This window comes from Oryzias melastigma, linkage group LG23, assembly GCF_002922805.2.
Source record: "Oryzias melastigma strain HK-1 linkage group LG23, ASM292280v2, whole genome shotgun sequence".
Lineage (NCBI taxonomy): Eukaryota > Metazoa > Chordata > Actinopteri > Beloniformes > Adrianichthyidae > Oryzias > Oryzias melastigma.
In genome coordinates, this window is record NC_050534.1 from 6239938 (window position 1) to 6260065 (window position 20128).

At 37.6% G+C, this 20128-nt stretch overlaps 1 protein-coding gene across 2 annotated transcripts in view; it reads left to right on the forward strand.

The window, feature by feature from the left end:
• The window catches only part of LOC112152641 (copine-8), a 118077-nt gene that overhangs the window by 69447 nt on the left and 28502 nt on the right, over positions 1 to 20128 (forward strand). Inside the window, exons 7-14 of one of the 2 annotated variants that reach the window (XM_024282343.2) lie at positions 2903 to 2966; positions 7113 to 7216; positions 9425 to 9529; positions 14533 to 14574; positions 15566 to 15568; positions 15972 to 16047; positions 18039 to 18092; positions 18218 to 18279. In XM_024282343.2, the coding sequence (XP_024138111.1) occupies positions 2903 to 2966; positions 7113 to 7216; positions 9425 to 9529; positions 14533 to 14574; positions 15566 to 15568; positions 15972 to 16047; positions 18039 to 18092; positions 18218 to 18279 (510 nt within the window). The remainder of the gene's footprint in view (positions 1 to 2902; positions 2967 to 7112; positions 7217 to 9424; positions 9530 to 14532; positions 14575 to 15565; positions 15569 to 15971; positions 16048 to 18038; positions 18093 to 18217; positions 18280 to 20128) is intronic. The other variant, XM_024282351.1, reaches the window with a different exon arrangement.

Below are 20128 nucleotides of genomic sequence, written 5' to 3' on the forward strand. Positions count from 1 at the left end.
CAACTTGAACTCCAAAAAATATGGTACACAATCCATCCTGTTGATTAATGTAGTTGTTTGAAAACAATTAAAAAAATGTCTCTGTTGTTCAATTTGCTGAAACACTAATAACCTGAGTGCTACATAAAACTCTTATAGGCAAAAGTAGAATGCTTACTTTACCTGAAAACTGCCATCACTTTTGCTCAAAAAGAAGAAGTTGTGGAATTTTTCTGCAAAGTTGATGACTTGAGTAATTAATGCTGAATATGCGTGACCTTTCTTACTTGGATTTTCAGTCCTTTTTTTCTTTTTACTGCCTCTTGGATCATGACTTTTTATCTATAGTCTGAACATCTGTCATTCACTCTAAATATAACGCATCTGAGATGTGTGACCCCAGCTTTCCATGGAATCTGTAAATAATGGAAAGTATGAGAGAAAAGATGACTTCTTGCCTCCAAGCCACGTTCCATTTCCGCTTTTTTGCCCCAGTCTTTGGATTTTTGGCAGGAACTTATTTCTTTTGCACGCACATACACACAGGCTCAAAAAAAAAAAAGAAATAAAGAAAAGCTTTCAGCTCACTGGCTCCAGGATCCATTTCTTTTTGATAAATGTGCCATTTCCTAAGCATGTTCATCTCAGATGCTTGTGCTGTAGTAAAAGGAGACTTTGAATTACAGTGACGTGGAGGTCCTCGACCCCAATCTGGGCCCGCTAAATGACTGCCTGAGTCGATTTTTGCCAGATGGGGCTCTCGTGACGGAGCTTGTCACAGTCGAATTCCAGGAACCGTCAGGAGTTAAGACAAATTATATCATCTTGGTCTGGCTCCTACTCATCTAAAGCCTTTTTAGATATCAATACTTCTGGTTTCTGTATTTTAATGAGCGGAAACACATCAATGCAGGAATCGTCAACACCATTCATCGCTTTTTTCCTTATGGTAGTAGCTGGGACTGATCCTCTCTGTCATTGAAGGACCAATGGAATAAATTCAGATTGCTCAACAGTCCTTGGCTTTTTTGCATCCAATCTTCTCATGTAAACCTTGAAAAAATCAAACTTTTCACTTCTAGCCATATCCCTCTACATGTATAGAATTCTCACTTTCTAGAGGTTAGACACCTGTAATCTAATGGGAACACATTAAAAAACTGTGAGTTGGGGACACCAAAACATCAAAAAGTGATCTGGAGGGATTCTAAACCAAACGTCAATATTCGACGAGTTGGGAGTGAGAATGTGTTGAATATACATGAAAACTGTCAGAGCAATTACTGACTATGACTGTAAACTTCCCAGTGCCAAGGGTCTATTAGGAAAAAGTATCCTTGATGTCAAAAATAATGCGTATCTGAATGCAGTCGGAACAATACCGGTGGAATTTTTTAGTATTGGTCCAATACCATAAACTTGAGAACGCTTTTACAATAGATCAAAATATGACCTTTGTTCCCTGTTAAACCAGACAAAGAGCCCTGTTGAAGACTTACAATGAAAGACAGATTATGATTTCAGTGACTTCAGAATGGTTTATTCAGTAAACCAGTGAAGTGGTTTCCTGCTGCAGTAAAACGTTCCTGGAGAAAAAGTTCAGCTTTGGTTATATGGTAGCATAGTTCACTAGGAATACACACACACGGCAAGTACTTCCCTGTTTTGTTTTTTTTTGGGGTTACAATGAAACTATCAACAGTGAGCAAAGACAGATCGCAAATGTTCCTATTTCCTCAATGGCTCCATTAAAAAAAAAGGCTCCAGTTCACTACCAAATATTTGGCAGATCATTTTTGTAACATCAAGTCAAACGTGTCTGGAACTATCCTTCAATGTTCCTCTCCAAAACAAGGGTGTTACATAAAATGGTGTGTTTACACATAACACAGTTGCCCAGCTGCATCAACACTTCATTGTATTCTCATTCTGGAAATTCTCATATCTCTACTTTCCATAACTACCCTCAACAGCCCTTTTTTATCAGAGGAATTCCAATGGAAATGCTTAGAGATCACCAAATGCTATAAAAGAAGTGGATTATTAAACGTAATATTTCCACGGGAGTGGACATATTATCATCTACATTTTCATTCCTCAGGAATTTTACCTAAAGTTTTTAGAAATGTTGTGCTAAGATCATCTGAATTAAAAGAAAAATATCTGGGAAATGGCCCGTTGGAAACTAGCGGGTTTGTAAAATGTACCATGTGGATGATTTATCTTTACTGCTTGGAAACTGTGGCAGCAGTATTACCGTCCATTTACGTGTTTTATTACCTCACAAATGGCTCCTGTCTGATAAACATCTTAAAAGGTTATATAGCTTAATGGCATAATCTCGACTAAGTAAATTAGCTCATGTGAGATCCATAAAAGTTATCATTGTTTCTGTGCTGTCATTAAAATGGTTTAATATGTTGTTGCATTTCTACATCAAGGGGAAACATTTCAAGCAATACAGTTTGAGAAACTATTTTTTGCTTTAAGACGACAGTTAAATGACTTTTTTTCACAAATAAATCACTCCCTTAGGTTTTAATGTCCATCTCTTAAAAAAAAAAAGAAAAAAAGGATAAAAAAAATGGCATCAAGTGGAACTAGATTCAGATACATACAGTCATAGATAGGGAGCATGTCCTGTCTGTGCCTCCATATTTCAGGTCTATAAAGCTGATTGCTCTCAAACTAGACTTTTCCATTGATTGGTTGTCTGGTGTGCACATTGCACCATTGTCTAAACAGAAGTACCTGTCAGGAAACATGAAGTGTTTTCAGATTAATCTTCCCTTGGCCCTCGCCTCTTCGGTAAAGCCAGCAGAGAGGCAGTAGTGTCAGTGAAAGGACACATGTTAAGTAAACAAAGTCAAGGTGCCACTATCCTTGTGACCTGTAGCTGTATTGTTGTTTGTGTCGTCCACAGGGGGATTCCTGGGAAAAAATGTGGGACCATTATTGTGAAAGCCGAGGAGCTGAACAACTGCAGAGTGAGTACCTGCACGTACAAACAACCAGAACAAGAATTTCTTTGTCAATCGGCTACAATTGTCAAAAGATCTGCCAATAATTTTGAGAGTGTTTTTTCATAGAATGACATATTAAAAAATCAAGTTGTTGACAGCCAAGACTGGCAACGAACATAAAATAGCTTTAAAGGAGAACAGGTGAAAGTGTTGTGGTCAAGTGAGTCTAAAATCAAGCTCTTGGGCATCAACTCAGCTCATTGTGTTTAACTTCCTTCTAAATCGGAAGGGAAAAGTTGTGGTTTGAGGGTGTTTTTTATTTGTTATTTTCCCGCAGCTGCAGTACATCAAATGAACAATGGATGGGGCAACATATTTCCAAACTTAGGGTGAGAAGCTCAGTTCCATTAGCCAGAGTGTTAAGATAGGTCATAGATGTGGAATCCAGTGGGTTTTTTTTACAACAAGAGAACTAAGAAGTAGTTTAGGACTAATCACATTGATTAATCCTGTGGAGCTACAGGCTACATTTGTAGTATTTTTCTAAGTAAATGATGTTTCTTGTGCTCATAGACAATTATTGTGCCCATGTGTACCATGATTGTCAAGATTGGGATTGAACGCCCCAAAACTGTAAACTCTCTATCCCACTGGTACCTCTTAAAAATTTGGAGAGACAGCAACTCCGACCCACTTCCGGTGACTCCCCTGACTCACGTGTCATAAGCAGCAAGTCTGTGGGTCGCAACTCGCAATTGAAGCTTTGTTGAGCAAGCTCATGGCTGTGATCTTTTTGGTCACCAGTCAAATTTCCTGAGCTGTAAATCCTGACTTACATCTTGTGGATTGAGGCTCAAATCTCTTAAGCTTCGATTCAAATCTCGTTAGTCGTGACTCAGATCTTGTGGGTCACGACTTAAATCTTGTGGGTCGAGACTCAAATCTCTTGAGCTACGATTCAAATCTTGTGGGTCGCACAATCTTGTGCGTTGGGACCCAAGTCCTGCGAGTCGTGACTTAAGTGTTGTGGGTCGAAACACAAATCTTGTGAGCCGCAAATCAATTCTTGTGGGTTTCGACTCAAGTCTTGTGGGTCACGACTTAAGTCTTTTGAATCGTGACTCCAATCTCGTGAGCCGCGACTTAAATCTTGGGGGTCGAGACTCAAATCTCTTGAGCCACAACTCATATCTCTTTAGTCACAATACAAATCTTGTGGGTTGCAGACTCAAATCTCGTGAGCCATGATTCAAATCTTGTGGGTCAAGACTCAAGTCTTGTGGGTCGAAACACAAATCTTGTGAGCCACAACTCAAATCTTCTGGGTCGAGACTCAAGTGTTGCAGGCTTGAGACTCATATCTCTTTAGTCACAATACAAATCTTGTGGGTTGCAGACTCAAGTCTTGTGGGTCACGACTCAAGTCTTGTGGGTCACGACTCAAGTCTTAGGGGTCGCGACTCAAGTCTTGTAGATCATGACTCAAGTCTTTTGAGTCGCGACTCCAATCTCGTGAGCCCTGACTCAAATCTTGTGGGTCGCGACTCAACTCTTGTGGGTCGCAATTTAAATCTTGTGAGTCAAATCTTGTGGGTCAAGACTCAAGTCTTGTGGGTCGAGACTCAAGTCTTGCGGGCTTGAGACTCATATCTCTTTAGCCACAATACAAATCTTGTGGTTCGCAACTCAAATCTCGTGAGCCATGACTCAGGTCACATGAGATTTGTGTCACAACCCACAAAACTTGAGTTGCAGCTTGCAAGATTTGAGTCGCGACCCACGAGATTTGAATTGCGGCTCACAGACCTGAGTCGGTTGAGTCACCGGAAGTAGGTCAGAGCTGTTTGCAGTGCTGCTGTAAATTTGACCACAATGGGATTCAAACAGACTCCATTGACAGTACTATACTTTTGAACAAAATGCCCAACATCTGTCAGAACCTCTTGTGAATCTGAGAAGTTCAACAAAAACGCCTGCCATGAGCTTTTTCAAAAAACCAGAGGTTAAATACAAGAAAACCAAGTTGTAAGATGTGTCTTTCAAAGGATTAGATACAAATCATATTTTTCAAGACCATAGGGCTTACTTAAAATATTTTATTTTCTCAAAAACCATAAAAATTCTGGTATGTATGAATTCTGGTTGTGGTCACTGACCTGAAATGGAATTTTCTTTGTGACACAGAGTTTAAAATCAGTCCAAACATTTTAGCACAATTTTGGTGGACTACAAAGTTGCACCGCGCAATGGACTGTTAGACCATTATGGGTACTGTAGTCAGGAGCCTGGTAGAGTGACATTTACTGTGCTTCAACATAATGACGTAAAAAAATTAGAGTATTGATTATATTTTATGTGTTACATCTGAAACAGAATTATTGTGAATAAACTTTGACTTTTCTGTTGAGTGTGTCTTTCTCCAAAGATTGATTATTGCAGATTGGAGAGAAGCATGAAGAACAAAAAAGTTCACTAGAAAACTGACTAATCAACTGCTCCTCAGCCACTCTAGGCCTCCTGGGTAGTGTAGTCAATCAGATTTTGTTTCGCTTAATGCACTTCCTAATCAAGTGCACCTTATGATCTGAAATAAACAATTATTCACTCATTAAGATGTTTTTTAACTAATCAAACAAACCAAAAACTATAGACTATTGGTCAGTGGGCAAATGAACAAAATATGTAAGAAACCCTTTTAACATTTCTTCCCAACTATGTCTTAGTAGAACACCATGTGGCCGTATGTTCACTGTATTTTTAAAAAGCAGCATATTTTAGGACACGCTTGTGCACTTTACTCCTCAGGTCGTGATATGTGACTCTTTGCAGTAAAGCAGTAAGAGGCACTTTATGGTGTCCTTAAAATCCATAGTTAATAATAGTTGGTTTCTTCCAGCTTGTTTTTTACAATTTCTACATTTAAGTCTTGGCACATTTGTGTTTTTTTAGGGTTCACAGACGAATTTTCTAAAGCTATCAATAATAAAACACCTTTTCGGGTTCAATCTGTCACTATCTAAAGGCAGCAGATGGGAGTTTTTAAGAAGCAACTGTTGCAGGAGAGAAAAAACGGTTATGCAAACAGAAGAAAGTTGAAAAAATAGAGATTAAGGAACTCTTGATGAACCCTTGATAGGGCTTAGTATCAAGTTAGATACTTTTTTGAGAACTAACCTAATTGCTTTGATACTACCAAGGATTAATTTTTTTTTTTTATTTAATACTGAAAATCATTTAGTCAGTAGGTGCGTTTATTTGGACACAAGTAATCAGAATTAACGCTTAATCAGAATAAAAATGTTTCGATGTAAACACACCATTCAGAACACTCTGACCCAATCAGACTCATTAGGATCAGAATTACCCTCCGATCGATATAGGTGGATTATATCAATTGCTGAACCGATCGTGGTGCATGTAAATAACTTATTCTGATTGTGGGTCATTGCTGGGCTGCATCATTGGTAGACGGCGCAAAACAGGACCAACTGGCTGTTCCGCGCCAGCGAACCGTGTTGCCATGCAAGTTTTTAACTCCATTTTCAGGCTTTTTATACAAAACCCACGGATATTGAACGTGGGTTAATAAGTTAAACTAGTTGATATTTGACCAATCAGGGACTCGGACTTGGTAGTGACATATGGGTAGCGTCCTTTTCAACACACGGAAGTGCCAACTGTTTGTAAATTGATAATGAAGGAGAAATTATGAATTATATGAGTCCCAGTTTTTTATGTATTAAGAAACAAAAACCGGGAGTGAAACTCAAAAGATTTGCATCGCGTTGACATTATGCACTAATTACATGCAGCAGTGTCGGTTAGAGACAATCCAGTGTGAACACCATATTCTAAAAGGACGTTCAAGAATGTGCGCTTACGGCTGTTGTGTACGTAGAATAAGAGCAGCAGCAAGCCTCACAAATAAAAAGTTATTCAGGTCTGCTTCTTCTTTATAAAAACTGTGTTAATACAATTTTGGCTATATTGGTTAATGCGATAAGCCTGTTAAAAGAGTCAACACTTTCACAATCTAAACCAAAGTTTTATACATGAAAAAAACATTTTTCAGTATAGATAGAGAAATGTGTCAGTACAATTAATAAACTCAGGGTGTCGTTGGATATCTGGTCATTGTCCTTACCTGAACATTTTGGCCCTGTTTGCTAGGAATCTGTGATGATGCAGTTCTGTGGAAACAAACTGGACAAAAAGGACTTCTTCGGCAAGTCCGACCCGTTTCTAGTCTTCTACAGAAGCAATGAGGACGGCACGTGAGTTTTCCCTTCTTTCCTTACCATTTCTTTTATTCTACACTGCTGTCCTGCACTGTTTAACGTGTGAATGACATGTTGAGGGGTCAGCAGCCTTACACGAGTGTGTGTGTGTGTGTGTGTGTGAGGAAGCAGAAGTAAGTTGCCAAGTTCAGAGCTCCGGGTCGTGTGTTTCCCATCTGGCCTTGTCAGCGCTCTTTCATCCTGCAGCGTGTTACGAGCAAGATAAGCCTCTGCTCTGTGAGAAGGGAAGATTTCATCTTATAGATACAGTAACATGGCAACACCACAGTCCTGGATTCAAATCTCTCCCTCCTTCTCAGGTCATTGTTCCAACCTGTAAGGCTTTTCTCTATTGTCTCTGATAGAGAGTTCAGATGCGGATTGATACGTTTGGCTTTTTCAAGTGCTAAAACTAACACACACTTCACAAAACAACTTCAAAAAATACAACTTCAAAAGAAAGTTAGATGATTTGTTTTTATTTAATCATTCATCATTCTGAAAATATGAAAGGGAATTGTACCCCTCCCCCCACCCCCGTGATGTAATGAAATTTGACCAACTTGCTTATTTAAATGTGAGTTTTATTTGCAGTCTGATAACCACCAAAAAGTAAGTAAGTAATTACTTTAGGTTGTAACGTGACCTTTTTAAAGTTATAAAACCATTGTTGTTATGTTTATTCAAGTGCTGGAAGCTACACGCTAATGCTAGGGAATCGGCGATATTGATGACGTCATCGAACGAAAGTCACGTCTGAAATATTAGACACTATTTTTGCATCACCTTCAGTTTGGAGCAAGTATGGAGGGATAAACGAAGAGGGAGGGAGAATTCAGATCGCCTTCAATTTGATTTGATCAAGCTTAATTGAATATAAGTATAAGTATAGCAAGCCTACTATAGACTATATATATGTAGTGTTGGAAGTATATTAGCGGAAAACTTTTTCAGGCCAAATTGGAATATTTTAAATTAACAATATAGATAGTATATAAAAAGTAAAATTCACTTTTAGCATAGACTAAGGCCAGATCTGAATTCTTCCCCTACCTGTACGGCTTCTCCCTACCCCTATATTTATCCCTTCAAATAGAGGGTTATTGAAAAATAGTCACTATGTCCGAATTCACACTCTAATCCCTAACTACTAAAAACTATATAGTGCAGCACTATATAGTCACAGTTTTCACAAAGTGAAAATCTAATCAATGTGAACATTTTACGACATTTATATTGTGTTCTGATGATTAAAATGGGGATAGTTTATTGAACAAATATGATTAAGCACATTTTTTTTAGCAAAAATTGTTTAAACGCATTGCATTGTGGTCTATATTCGCTGGGAAATTTCTAGTGCACTCAATTGTGGAATTGTAGATTCGGACAGCACTACAAAATGGCAAATGGACTATATAGTGAGTAGTGAAGGAATTCAGACATTCTGTAACTTGTGTCAAATTCAGACATTACTAACCCTTGATGACATCATCAATAGTGGCCGGTCATCTACGTTAGTGTGCTAGCTCTCGAAAAATACAAACATTAGTTTTAATAACCTTAAAAAGTCATGCTAAACCAACAAGTCATTACTTAAATTTAAATGTAAACTTCTGCGCTTCAGACCACACCCCCTTGAAGAAATGCCTTTCTCTTACATGGGACGGGGTGACACGCAACATCCTACCAGAGGATGGATACACAGCTCTAAGTTCATACTCCTTCCCCTTAAAAATCTATTTTGGACACCACTAAAGCTTCAAGTGCCCCTAATAATTGGAATCAGCCTAAATATAATTTTAGTACTTTTAAATAGACTACTTTTTGCTAAGGGTAGTTTTGACATTCTTTCGATAACTTTAACTATAACTACTTATGCAGTTAGTGTAAATTAGCTGATTGTATCGAAGAGAAAAGCCCTTTTGGGCCAATAGGAAACACTTGATGTTAGTATGTGTACCATATTTGGTACAGAGAATCAGGTGAGAGTTACGGTATGTCAAAGAGCGTGTTGTTAAGTTTTCACCATGACATCTCCGGTGTTAAAGGGTTCAAGACAATGGATCCCTTGGTTGTACACGAGTAAAGTTTGAGGGATTTTAGTCCAAGTGAACTATTTCATGGTGTTTTCCAAAAATCAGAATAAAAGTGTGTTGTACTTTTTGTCATGATGCCTTTGAATTGTTTCTTTTTTTTTTCTTCCAGATTCACCATCTGCCACAAGACAGAGGTCGTGAAGAACACTCTGAACCCCGTGTGGCAAGCCTTTAAAATCCCCGTGAGAGCTCTCTGTAACGGTGATTACGACAGGCAAGTCTCCTTGTTTTTACCAGCTTACGTTTTACCCACAAACATCGAACATTTTGATTACACAAATATGTTCCTAGCTGCCTCTTCAGGTTCCTCACAGAAAACTGGTCAGAGTCTTCTCTCTTATATGTATTTAAAATATTTTTTTCTGATATTGTTATTGATTTTTGCAACAACAGTGCAATGTGTTGTAGAGCGTTTTGGCCTTTTTACAGGCAGTTTCCGTGACAACAAAGCATGGTTGGTCAAACACATTATTGTTGAAGACATTCACTGACATGTTTTACTGTCTCTAGACAATCTCCACTTTATATTTACCATGAATGATTATTTATTCACGTGTTTGTCTCAAGCCCACCAAAGCAGAGCTAAAGTCAAATTGAACTTTATTTTCTAACAAAAAATTATTTTTATCAGTGCCAACAAACCCTAACCAGAAAATTCAGATCATTGGAAGTGAAATGAATAGATTCAGAAAGTATTTTTTGTAACCTTTTTTGTTTCTTAATTTGATTAAAATAAGGTACGAAAAGCCACTATAAGTTAATAAAAATATTGGATGTGTAAAATGCTGCTTTGCCACTTGTAAATTATGTGAGGAAGACGATGAATAGTTTCACCTGCTCAGAAGATTGAATCTGTACTGATATCCAGATTAACAGTAAAAAGGTCATTTTGATCAGGCATGTCCAAAGTGTGTACCATAAGTAAATTGCAGCCCATGTTTAAATTACCAGTGACTCTCAGTCTCCTGTCATAAAATCTCAAATATATTTTTACACTTTCTAAGAAGTGAGTATGATTTCTTATTGCGTTAGCTAAATTGTGCTATATGTCGACATAAACATATAACAACAATTTGCTACTTGACCCTCAGAGCCTTAAGGAGCAAACAAGAAGAACAGATTCATTTGTTTCTGTGACCAAAATCCGATAAACATTTGTGTTGTTTTCTGTACACATGATTTAAATTCAGAAGTTTATAGTGAAATTTTAATCAGGGGATTTAATTGTGACAAAAGGATGACTTTTCCTTTAATGTAGTTCTGGTTGTCAGAAATTCCCAGTATTATTGTTAAAAACTTATTTAGACTTTATGAGAAGAAATGAAAGCAAACAAATTTTATGAAATATTTCACTGGCATTTAATGTTATTATAATAATTCAAAGAAAGCAGGCAGAATAGCTGGCCTTTATTACTCAAAAAATTTGTTCTGCTTTGCAAAAAGTTTGGACACCTCTGATTCATTATCCTTTATTCTGTTTTTTTTTACTTATGCAGACATTTTGGGACATTTAAATGCAATTACAAGTGTTTTTTTCCCATTTTCCTGAACTAGTTTCCCACCAAGAAGCATCAATACTTCCTGTTTGAAGCAGGTTTGGAAAAAAAAAGTTTAGTATTGAGCAGTTCACAAGGTAGTGGCTAGTAGCCACTAGGTGGCTCGTTAGCCATTTGGTGATATTGTTTCATTTTGACATAAAATAGTTTAACTTTAAAATATTTTCTTAAAAACTGAGATTTAACACCTCAGCCAGAAACAATTGAAAGCAGAAAAGTCTTTTAAAAAAACCTCTAGATAAAGTAGTGGGTGACATCACCACATTCTCTGAACATCTTATCATACGGTCACTCGTCATGGGTAGTTAATCTTTGAAGAGCTAACAAGAAAAGATAACAGAAAGTAGCTAAAAACATGTTCAATAGCTAATTGAACAGTGGGGTTGTGTTGCATCAGTCCCCGTCAAGAGTTTCTCCTGAGTTCGATGCTCTCAGGTTGTTCCACAGATTATGTAATCCTGTGTTTCCCAAACAGACTCATCCGTTTTCAATGCTGTCCTGCATAAACAAACTCAATGCACTTATCATCTAAATCAGCAGAAGCCCAACAAGGACATTCATAAATCTGTATGGTAGCGTCAGGAATTCCTCTGTGCATTCATCTCTACACGAATCTGCTCAACCGGTTCATCAGTTCTGCTGGTCGTTTGAATAAGAACTACAAATCCATTGAGGTCAAAGTTCAGAAGACTCCTGTAAATTGAATATTATACCCACAACTCCATCCAGAAAATAAGAATTGATGTTTATCAGACCAGTTTCTGACATTTGAACTTTGATTTATTTAATCTCGATTACAAGGTAATAAAAAAACACACAATATGTTAAGTATTTACCTTTGTTACAACGTAAGTATTTACTATGTAATAAATACTGCTGGTTATGTACAAGTGCATATCTATTTTACTGATTTTTATTGACTTGTAAATTGGTCCGAAAGCAGTAATTTTGATAATCAGCATTTTTTTTTATATTAACTCAAATACGTTACTCTGAAGGAATAATAACTAGAAATAAAAAAAATTCACATTAATCATCTTGAGATATTGTTTTGTTTTTTGGTAGTAGTTGGGGAGATGGCTTTGACTCTCTTGTTCTTTAAAGAAGGTTAAAAAATAAAACAGTTACTTCCATTTTATTTGCAATGTTGTATTTTAATTAATTTTACTTAATTTATTATTTTTGAGGCACAATCTGAACGTTCAGCCTGTAAATATTATATAATCTTTTTTTTTTTTACATTGCTGGTCACTATTTATTTCCCTCTCCTTTTTATTCATATTTTAAGCACTTAACTTTGATAAACAATACTAGTATAGACGTCTCACTTGGACAGTAAAATGCTGGACACCTTAAAATCCGGTGTATTTTAGTGCAGTTTTATTGTTGTTACAGCACTCACAGGCACATTTTTGGGACATTTGAAACATCGCTCAATTTCCGCGCCTACTTGCCAGTGTTTGTTTCTGGTGGTCATAGTGGAGTGACTGTTTGATGTTGTGAACAGGTGTCTTTTATTTAGATAACGAGTTCAAACAGGTGGCATTAATACAGGTAACGAGTGGAGAACACTTCTTGCAGAAGAAGTTATACAAAAATTTTGCTGGTTTGTAGGCGACTAAATACTTATTTTTAACCATAATTTACAAATGAATTATTTAAAACTCAGATAATGTGATTTTCTGGATGTTTGTCTCTCATTTTGTCTCTAATAGTTGATAAAAATCTTATCTTTTTGGGTAGAATTTGCACAATTGGTGACTGACTAAGTACTTTTTCCACTGTATGAGGCACACTGTCGAAAAAAATGAAGGCTTATAAGTGCATCTTTGAGTCTGTATTAAACAAGTTTCCTTTTGGAGAAAGTTATATGTAACCAAAACTAATTGCTATTTTAAAGTAGTGTTTCCAACACTGATCACGGCTGAGCTAACAGACAGTTGTATTGCATAGGAGTCTGTTCCAATCAGCTTATTGCTGGAGCTGAGTCCTATCACACTCAGGAAGCTGCACATGCTGTACACAAACACCTGGAAACACAGATAAAGAAGGGGAAGCTCACGCTGGCGAACAAAGAGCCAGCTCGGATGAACCCCCCGCCACACACACACACGCTATCGCATCAGCCTGTAGAGGTGAAATCCCCGTCTGGTTCATGTCACATCATCAAAGCAGAGATGCTTCCTGCTGAGCTGTGGCTCAACTCTGTCACACTTAAGCATTTGGAGGCGCACAGACATTTAGGAAGGCATGTTTTCAGTGAGAGTAGGAGGAGCACGCAACACCCTGCGCTTTTAACCCCCCCACTTCAACCCTCATCTTTCTTGTTTGCCTCTGGTGCACATCTGGCTCTCCAAGCAGCTTTTAGGGCTGCTTGAGCTGGATGGTAAAGTGGCTTTGATTCCCTTTAAGGTGACATGAAATTATAATCATCTTCTGTTTGACTGCAGACTGGATCGGTGTTTGTTTACTGCTTAGCTTATTTTTACAGCAAGAGTGTGACATAATTGAGTCATCGTCTCTCATGAAGTAGCTCTGCCTGTTTGAACTTGCTGTTATATTTTAGTTTTCTCTCCTATTAAACCTCTCAGAGTACAAGTTTTGTAGACTGAGGATGATATCAGTCAGTGATGGAATAACTGCCTCTTTCAGTCTGTACTCGCTTCCCGTTTTTTCCCCATTTCTTTATCAGGAGGGAACAAAATGGGAAGACAAAGTGTACTGGGGGCTTGTCCGGGATTTAATTTTGTTGGTTTTTTTTTAAACCACTCTGGTTCTGTTAAAATTTAGTTGTACTTAGGGGTAAAGTTTAGATACCAATTTTATTTAGTTGGCGTTTTAGCTTAAGTGACTTTGTTTCAGATCCCCATGAATTGGATTTTGGTAAAAACGCTAATTTCTTAGCTATCATATACAGTCACAGTAATACACACAAACTTGACATCAAGATCATTTTGAAAAAGCAGTTAATTGAGCAAAGATTCCTTTGGTTCTGACATCAGAAGTGTAGTTTCTTAGGGTCCAACCACTGACCCCTCCCTCATTACATTCCAAACAGAAGGTACTCGCTGGCTCCAGAAGAGAATTCCATTGAGAATAAAAAAAAAGTTATTACTCTGTCATTCTATTTCTCAGAATAACCATTCCTGCTTTGTTACCTTTTTTTCTGTTACATGTTATTGCTAATCCTTTAAAAAAAACAATTTAAAGCAAGTTTTTTCCAATTATAAACTGTCCAATCAGATGCATCATGTTTTTCCTAGTCTGAAATGTTTCAAGTGGAAGAGGTGTGTACTTCCAACAAGCTCATTACTGATTGGCTAGAGTGGTTGTCATAGAAATCATGACTCAGACCAACTTGGACCAATCACTGCTTACTAACAATTTCTGGTTCCAACATGGCGGCGTCCTTATCGCAAAAAAAAAAAGAAAATGGCGAATGATTGATTTTATTTTGCTGGAACTGGAAGTAAACCATTTTCTATGGGTGACGTCACACTTACTAGATCCAGATCTAATACACAAACACTCGTTCTTTATGATTTTTCTCTCCATGGCTGAATAAAACAGAATGTGGACAACAAATCTATTGTTCTTTTTTTCTTTGTTTTCTTTTTTTTTATTCTTTTACTTGACTTTTGCTTTATGTCTCCCCCAACAGAACAATCAAGGTTGAAGTGTACGACTGGGACAGAGATGGCAGGTAACTCTCCTAATAAAAGTCCTTAAAATACTGACTAAAAAATGGAAGTTTTTAGGACCAAAGACATATAAGATTCAGTAACAATGGAGCAGAATGATACGTATTGATGCTGGTTCCAGTCTTTGAAATCAACACATTTGTCTGTTAACATAGATGACAGAATTATTTCTGAAGCTTCAGTGAACATGCAGCTAAAGTGCCAAGAGCATCAGCTTCGTGGGGCCACTGATTCAAACTAGTCAGCAGTACTTTAGTACACAAACATTTTCCTGCAGCTTAGATCAAAAAATGCTTTAGCTCCTTAAAAGTTTAGCATTTTTTCCCTGAATATCTTTGATGGGGACAATATGACATCCCAATTTATTACGAGTCCCTTTGAAAACACATCTCCTCTTCTCAGCTCCTCATTTCATTCATTTCGCCTGCCTTCTGCATGTTCCTCCGAATCTCATCAGTAAATCTCATCATTGGTGCTCCTTTTCTGTATCTGCCTGATGCTCCACTTTGAAATCGCCCCAACAAACGCAAAAGCAAACCTCAGCTCCCATCATTTAACAAACTTAAATACAATGTTCCCTCGCTATATCGCGATTGACCCTTTTGTTTCTGTGTTCTGCATCCTGATTGGCTATTGATGTTGTCAATCAATATACTGTACAGAAAGTGTTTAGCTTTCAAAATGTACATAAATCTAAATAAGAGATAGAAGTGTATACAGTGTGTAGTGAGGAGCCTTAAACCAACTATAATTCCACCTTGTGGATTTCATCTATTGTGGGTTATGGAAATCCTATGATAAACGAGGGACAATCAATGTCAAACTTTCTCTTTTCAGTACTTTTTTTTTTTGCTATACACATATGATATCAAAGCTTGCAATCACAGACAAAAAAGATGAATCTATCCCATTACCGTGATTACATTACCATTAAACGTGCAGTATCTGTGTTTTGTGGTTAGTGGAACATTATTAACAACAGTCTGTTTCCAGTAGGTAAGCAGCCGTTTCATAGATTCTGGATTCTGGCTGCTGACAGTCAGGCGAAAAGACAAAGGAGCAACATTTGTCGATTTCTAATTAAACAGGGAGTCCTTTTCTGTTCTTTTTACCTGGGAATCATGTGATAACACAATAATATTGTGGTGTTTTGCTTTTTCAAATGCAGCAAATACAAAAACTGGATAAACTGACATTTTCTTTTATCTGATTGTGTAAAAGGCTTGAGGATTTCTTTCAAAAAATAATCTGTCACTTTCTGAGATGCAAATCAGTAAAAAACATTCTCCCTCCTGGTGCTTTTGATTTGGGGTCGTCACTCTGCTGTCTTGTGTGTTTTTTTTTTGTGTTGTCGACTGGATGTTGAGACGGTTTCCGTCTGTGCCTTCTCTCCCTGCAGTCACGACTTCATTGGAGAGTTCAGCACCAGCTACAGAGAGCTTTCCAGAGGGCAGAGCCAGTTCAACGTCTACGAGGTTAGTGTCGCCGCACCAGCCTTCACGTTTGTGTATTTATGTTAAATTTGTGTAGCTGAGTCTTCCATGCACATCTGTGTAGAGCTCAGTGGGTTCACACACAGCTCCTGGTCTGCAAATACTAACTTAAATTTAAAAAAAACTCAAAGTAGAAGCCGTTTTCAGCAGCTGCTGGTTGTTTTTGCTGATCCAGACAGCTGCCCTTTATTTGACCCCTGTTATTTTAATAACCTTCAAACATTGCGATGAACTGCTGCTTTGTAGTTAGACGAGTGTTTATGGGATTGTTAGAGCTGAAACTCACTTCTAAAGGTGTCCTTGTGGGGTACCTGAAGGAGAAACCTTTGAATCCCCACATTTGTACGCTGTTTGCTTGAGGCATTTTCTCTCTGTTTAACCTTGGCACCATTTAATGAAAGCATATCCACTGTGTGAGATTTAAGAGGACTATAAGGATCATGGATAGTTTACTCAACAAACTGCTCGGTGGTTGAGAAATAAGTTTGCCATGTTCGGCATATAAGGTGCAACGTCAATAAAAAGGTCTATTTTTGAAGTTATGTCATATATAAGATCTACCAAACTATATTAAGTGAAACAAAAGAGTCAGAGATAAGGTCTTCAGCTAGTCAAACTTTATTAATTACATTCATAGTAACTCTAGAACTTGTTTGTGACACGCTACACGTTATAGCGTTAGCCGCGTTAGCGTATTTTTAACACTCCTAAACCAGAAGCTGTTGTTAGAGAAAACACTCTGAGGTTCCACCGGGGGCTTCAGCCGTTTTTTACCCATCAGCCCGTGTCTCCTGGTAAATGACAGGCCAGAAAACAAATGCTAGAAACAATGAATCAGGCAAGAATTCAGTTGTTAAAAAATAAACTACCACCAGGGGCTGGTGGAAACCAAATAAAACATGAGAAAACTCTTGAGATTCAGTTGTATTTCCTTGCTAACAGATCTCAATGTACTTAAACTCAAACCATCTTTTTGGTTTCTTTTTATCTCCTCAAGTGACCACAAATTCAAGCTTTGTGAGAGAACTTTTCTACCCTGATTGGTCCGAAATTGAATGAAATGTTGAAGGCAGAGGAGGCCGATCCACAGCTATCACACATTTTAAGAACTCCCAGTAAGAAGAGATGGAGTTGTTCAAATTTGGAAAATAGTTCATCCAAAGACTATAAGACATTTCAATGATTCATAAGAAAACCTTCAGCTTTCGGAATTGGCTTATTTCAAGCTTTCAAAAATACTAAAGAAAACTATATCTTTATATGGATACATGAAACTTTGGATGATTATCGTGACTTGATTGGAAAATGTAAAAATTATATGTATACATGTGTACAAGATCTTTAATAAAGCTTTAATTAAGTCCTTGAACTCATTACTACAATGTGTAGCAAGCTGGTTTTAGCTGCTCTGCACACTTTGTTTCTTAGTGATATCTTGATTTCAGTTGGATGTTGCTCCACGGCTCCCCAAACACCATTTATTTCAAGTCTGTCCACCTGCAGCCGTTTCTGGTTCTTTTCTTTCATCTTGACAAAAAACTGTGACAAAAGACATGGATGTTTTTTTTTTTAGATGAAAATAATGCCAACAACAAGAAAAGACACTACCAGAAAATTATACTAAAAATGCCAAAGTCCTTTAATAAACAGTGAGGTAAAGAAGAGCAGCAATCAAGCTGCTGAATTGTTGAAATACTTAGTGTTGTCTGCTATTTGTTTTTGGATAGTATTACAAAAAAGACAATATGTTTTACTCTAGGATTTTTAACTCTCCTAACATATACTGGGATTTACCATTGACTGTATATGAGAGCTGGACAGAGTGACCCCTCCCCCCTCGTGTTCCAAACAGGAAGTACCTTCTGACCCCAAGAAGCCAAATATTCCATAGACTTCTATCGAGAATAAAACATCTATTACTTGCTGTTTGACGGTCAAATATTGAAAGGTGATTTGCTATCTTTTTCTTTCAGGTGGTAAATCCAAAAAAGAAGGGAAAGAAGAAAAAATACCTCAACTCTGGAACGGTAAGGCTTGAACCCCATTTGTTGAGGTGTAATCATAAAGCATAATAGATCCTGAGAACTTATTGGAAGAAAGTCTGAAAGTTTCTAGAGACTCAGACACTGATTTGCAGTGGTTTCGCTGACAGGTGACGCTGCTGTCATTCCTGGTGGACATTGAAGTCACCTTCTTGGACTACATCAAGGGAGGGTAGGTCAATGACCATGTATTCATTGAATGCACACTGAGAGATGTGTACTATTAATGAGAGCTGGCAGGCTGAGTGTGCTTGTCCCCGTCTCCGTAATAACCCCGTTGGGACTGGGTGTCTGCAAAGTGCCAAAGATAATGATCCCGCGGTGTGAGGGAATCCGACACAGAAGCCAGAGTAGACAGATGGGCTGACCTGAAGTCTCGCACAGATCAAACTCTGAAGTTTTCGTGCCCTCGTGTGAAATCTATTACCGCGGTGCCGCGATGCCTCAGCCTCGCTCCGTCCCGTGCGTGCCGACTTGTCTCTAAACATGTGTTTGGTGCACGAGAGGTTTGACCGCTTGCACCCAAGCAGGGTGTAAACAGTCGCCCACACACTCTGCCTTCATTAGAGTTACAGAATGGGAGACTGGCAAAGGACGGAAAAAGGAGAAAGTTGGTGCCTACCAAGTTCTAGAAAAAATAAATGTCATGAATGTGTTTTGTCATTGCTTATCTTATTGCAATTAAAAAATGTTCCAAATTATATTTAAAAATATTTTTTTCTTGTAACTACAACTAAAAATTTAGTCATTTTTACCACTCTGCTTTATTCATAGAAGGAATTCAGATAGCACATCTAAAAACTGCTTGATTTACCAAACAGGGAACAGTTTTTTTTTCTTCTTTTTCAACTCTTAAGCAAAGTTTTGGTTATTTTTATCCTTTTTTCAGGCAGAACTTCAGGATTGATGAAGCCGTTAAATGCCAATCGTTGACTTTTAACGAAGAATCATTACATGTTTGAATAAGGATGTAACGATTCTTCATGAATCGTTTACAAACTTATTCAAACTCGTCAACATATTCATCTGTGCAGAAAATAAAAAAATGGGTTTGTCACGACTTGTGCCTAAATTTAGAAATGCAGAGCAGATGTCATTTCTCCATGCAGGCTCATTGTGAGTGTGTGTGTAGCGGACTGGCTGTGTGCTCTTTAATGGAAAATTCCCTTCGGAAGTCAGTCCCTCCAGGATTTTGCAAATGTAACTAATAAAGCAATTTCATACTAACAACTTTTCATGCAACTTTACATTTTCGCCACAACTTTACTGTAACTTTGACCAATCTCCTGGAACAATAATCATGGGTGACGACGCAGCTTCAAGACTGTTTTCCTTCTGACTTCTTTCCGGGAACCGCTCTCTTTTTTTTATTAACTCTCTTTATCACTTTCTGTCTTTTTTCTCTCTGCAAGCTACGTGTGATCAGTCATTACAGACTAGGGTTGAGGATCGTGGCTTAGGTGGCGATCCGATTCGAGTCTAAATCAAGCTCAACGATTCACGAATCGAGCCACTATTCTTACTTTTTAATATATTTATTGCTATGTGTATGTCTATTTGCTGGATGTATGAAAATTTAAATTATTTGTATTAAATTACCAACATTTATACCTTTATTTAGAACAGGAGATCAGAATCAACAAAATAAATTTTGTCATTTTAAACTTTTTTTTGGTCAAACTTTTGGTTAAGTTCAGCAGTCACATAAACAACATAAAAAGGATAAAAATCACTGCTGGATCATTTGACAACAAAACATGAAAATTCTCTCCAGTTTTCTATCCTCGAATTTGCGGGAGCAGATCGCAAATATCCGAGCACCCGGATACTCGTTACAGCCCTGTTACATACATCTTTGCCCTAAGTGCAAGCGCTTTCATCCTTTTCTCTAAACCTGACAACAGTGTCATGTTTTACAAAATGAAAAATATTACGATATTACAAAATTACAATATTTATAAAGATCACAAAATCAGCAGCTTCGGATGTCGCAAATTTTTAAAATTTTCAGGAAGAGATTG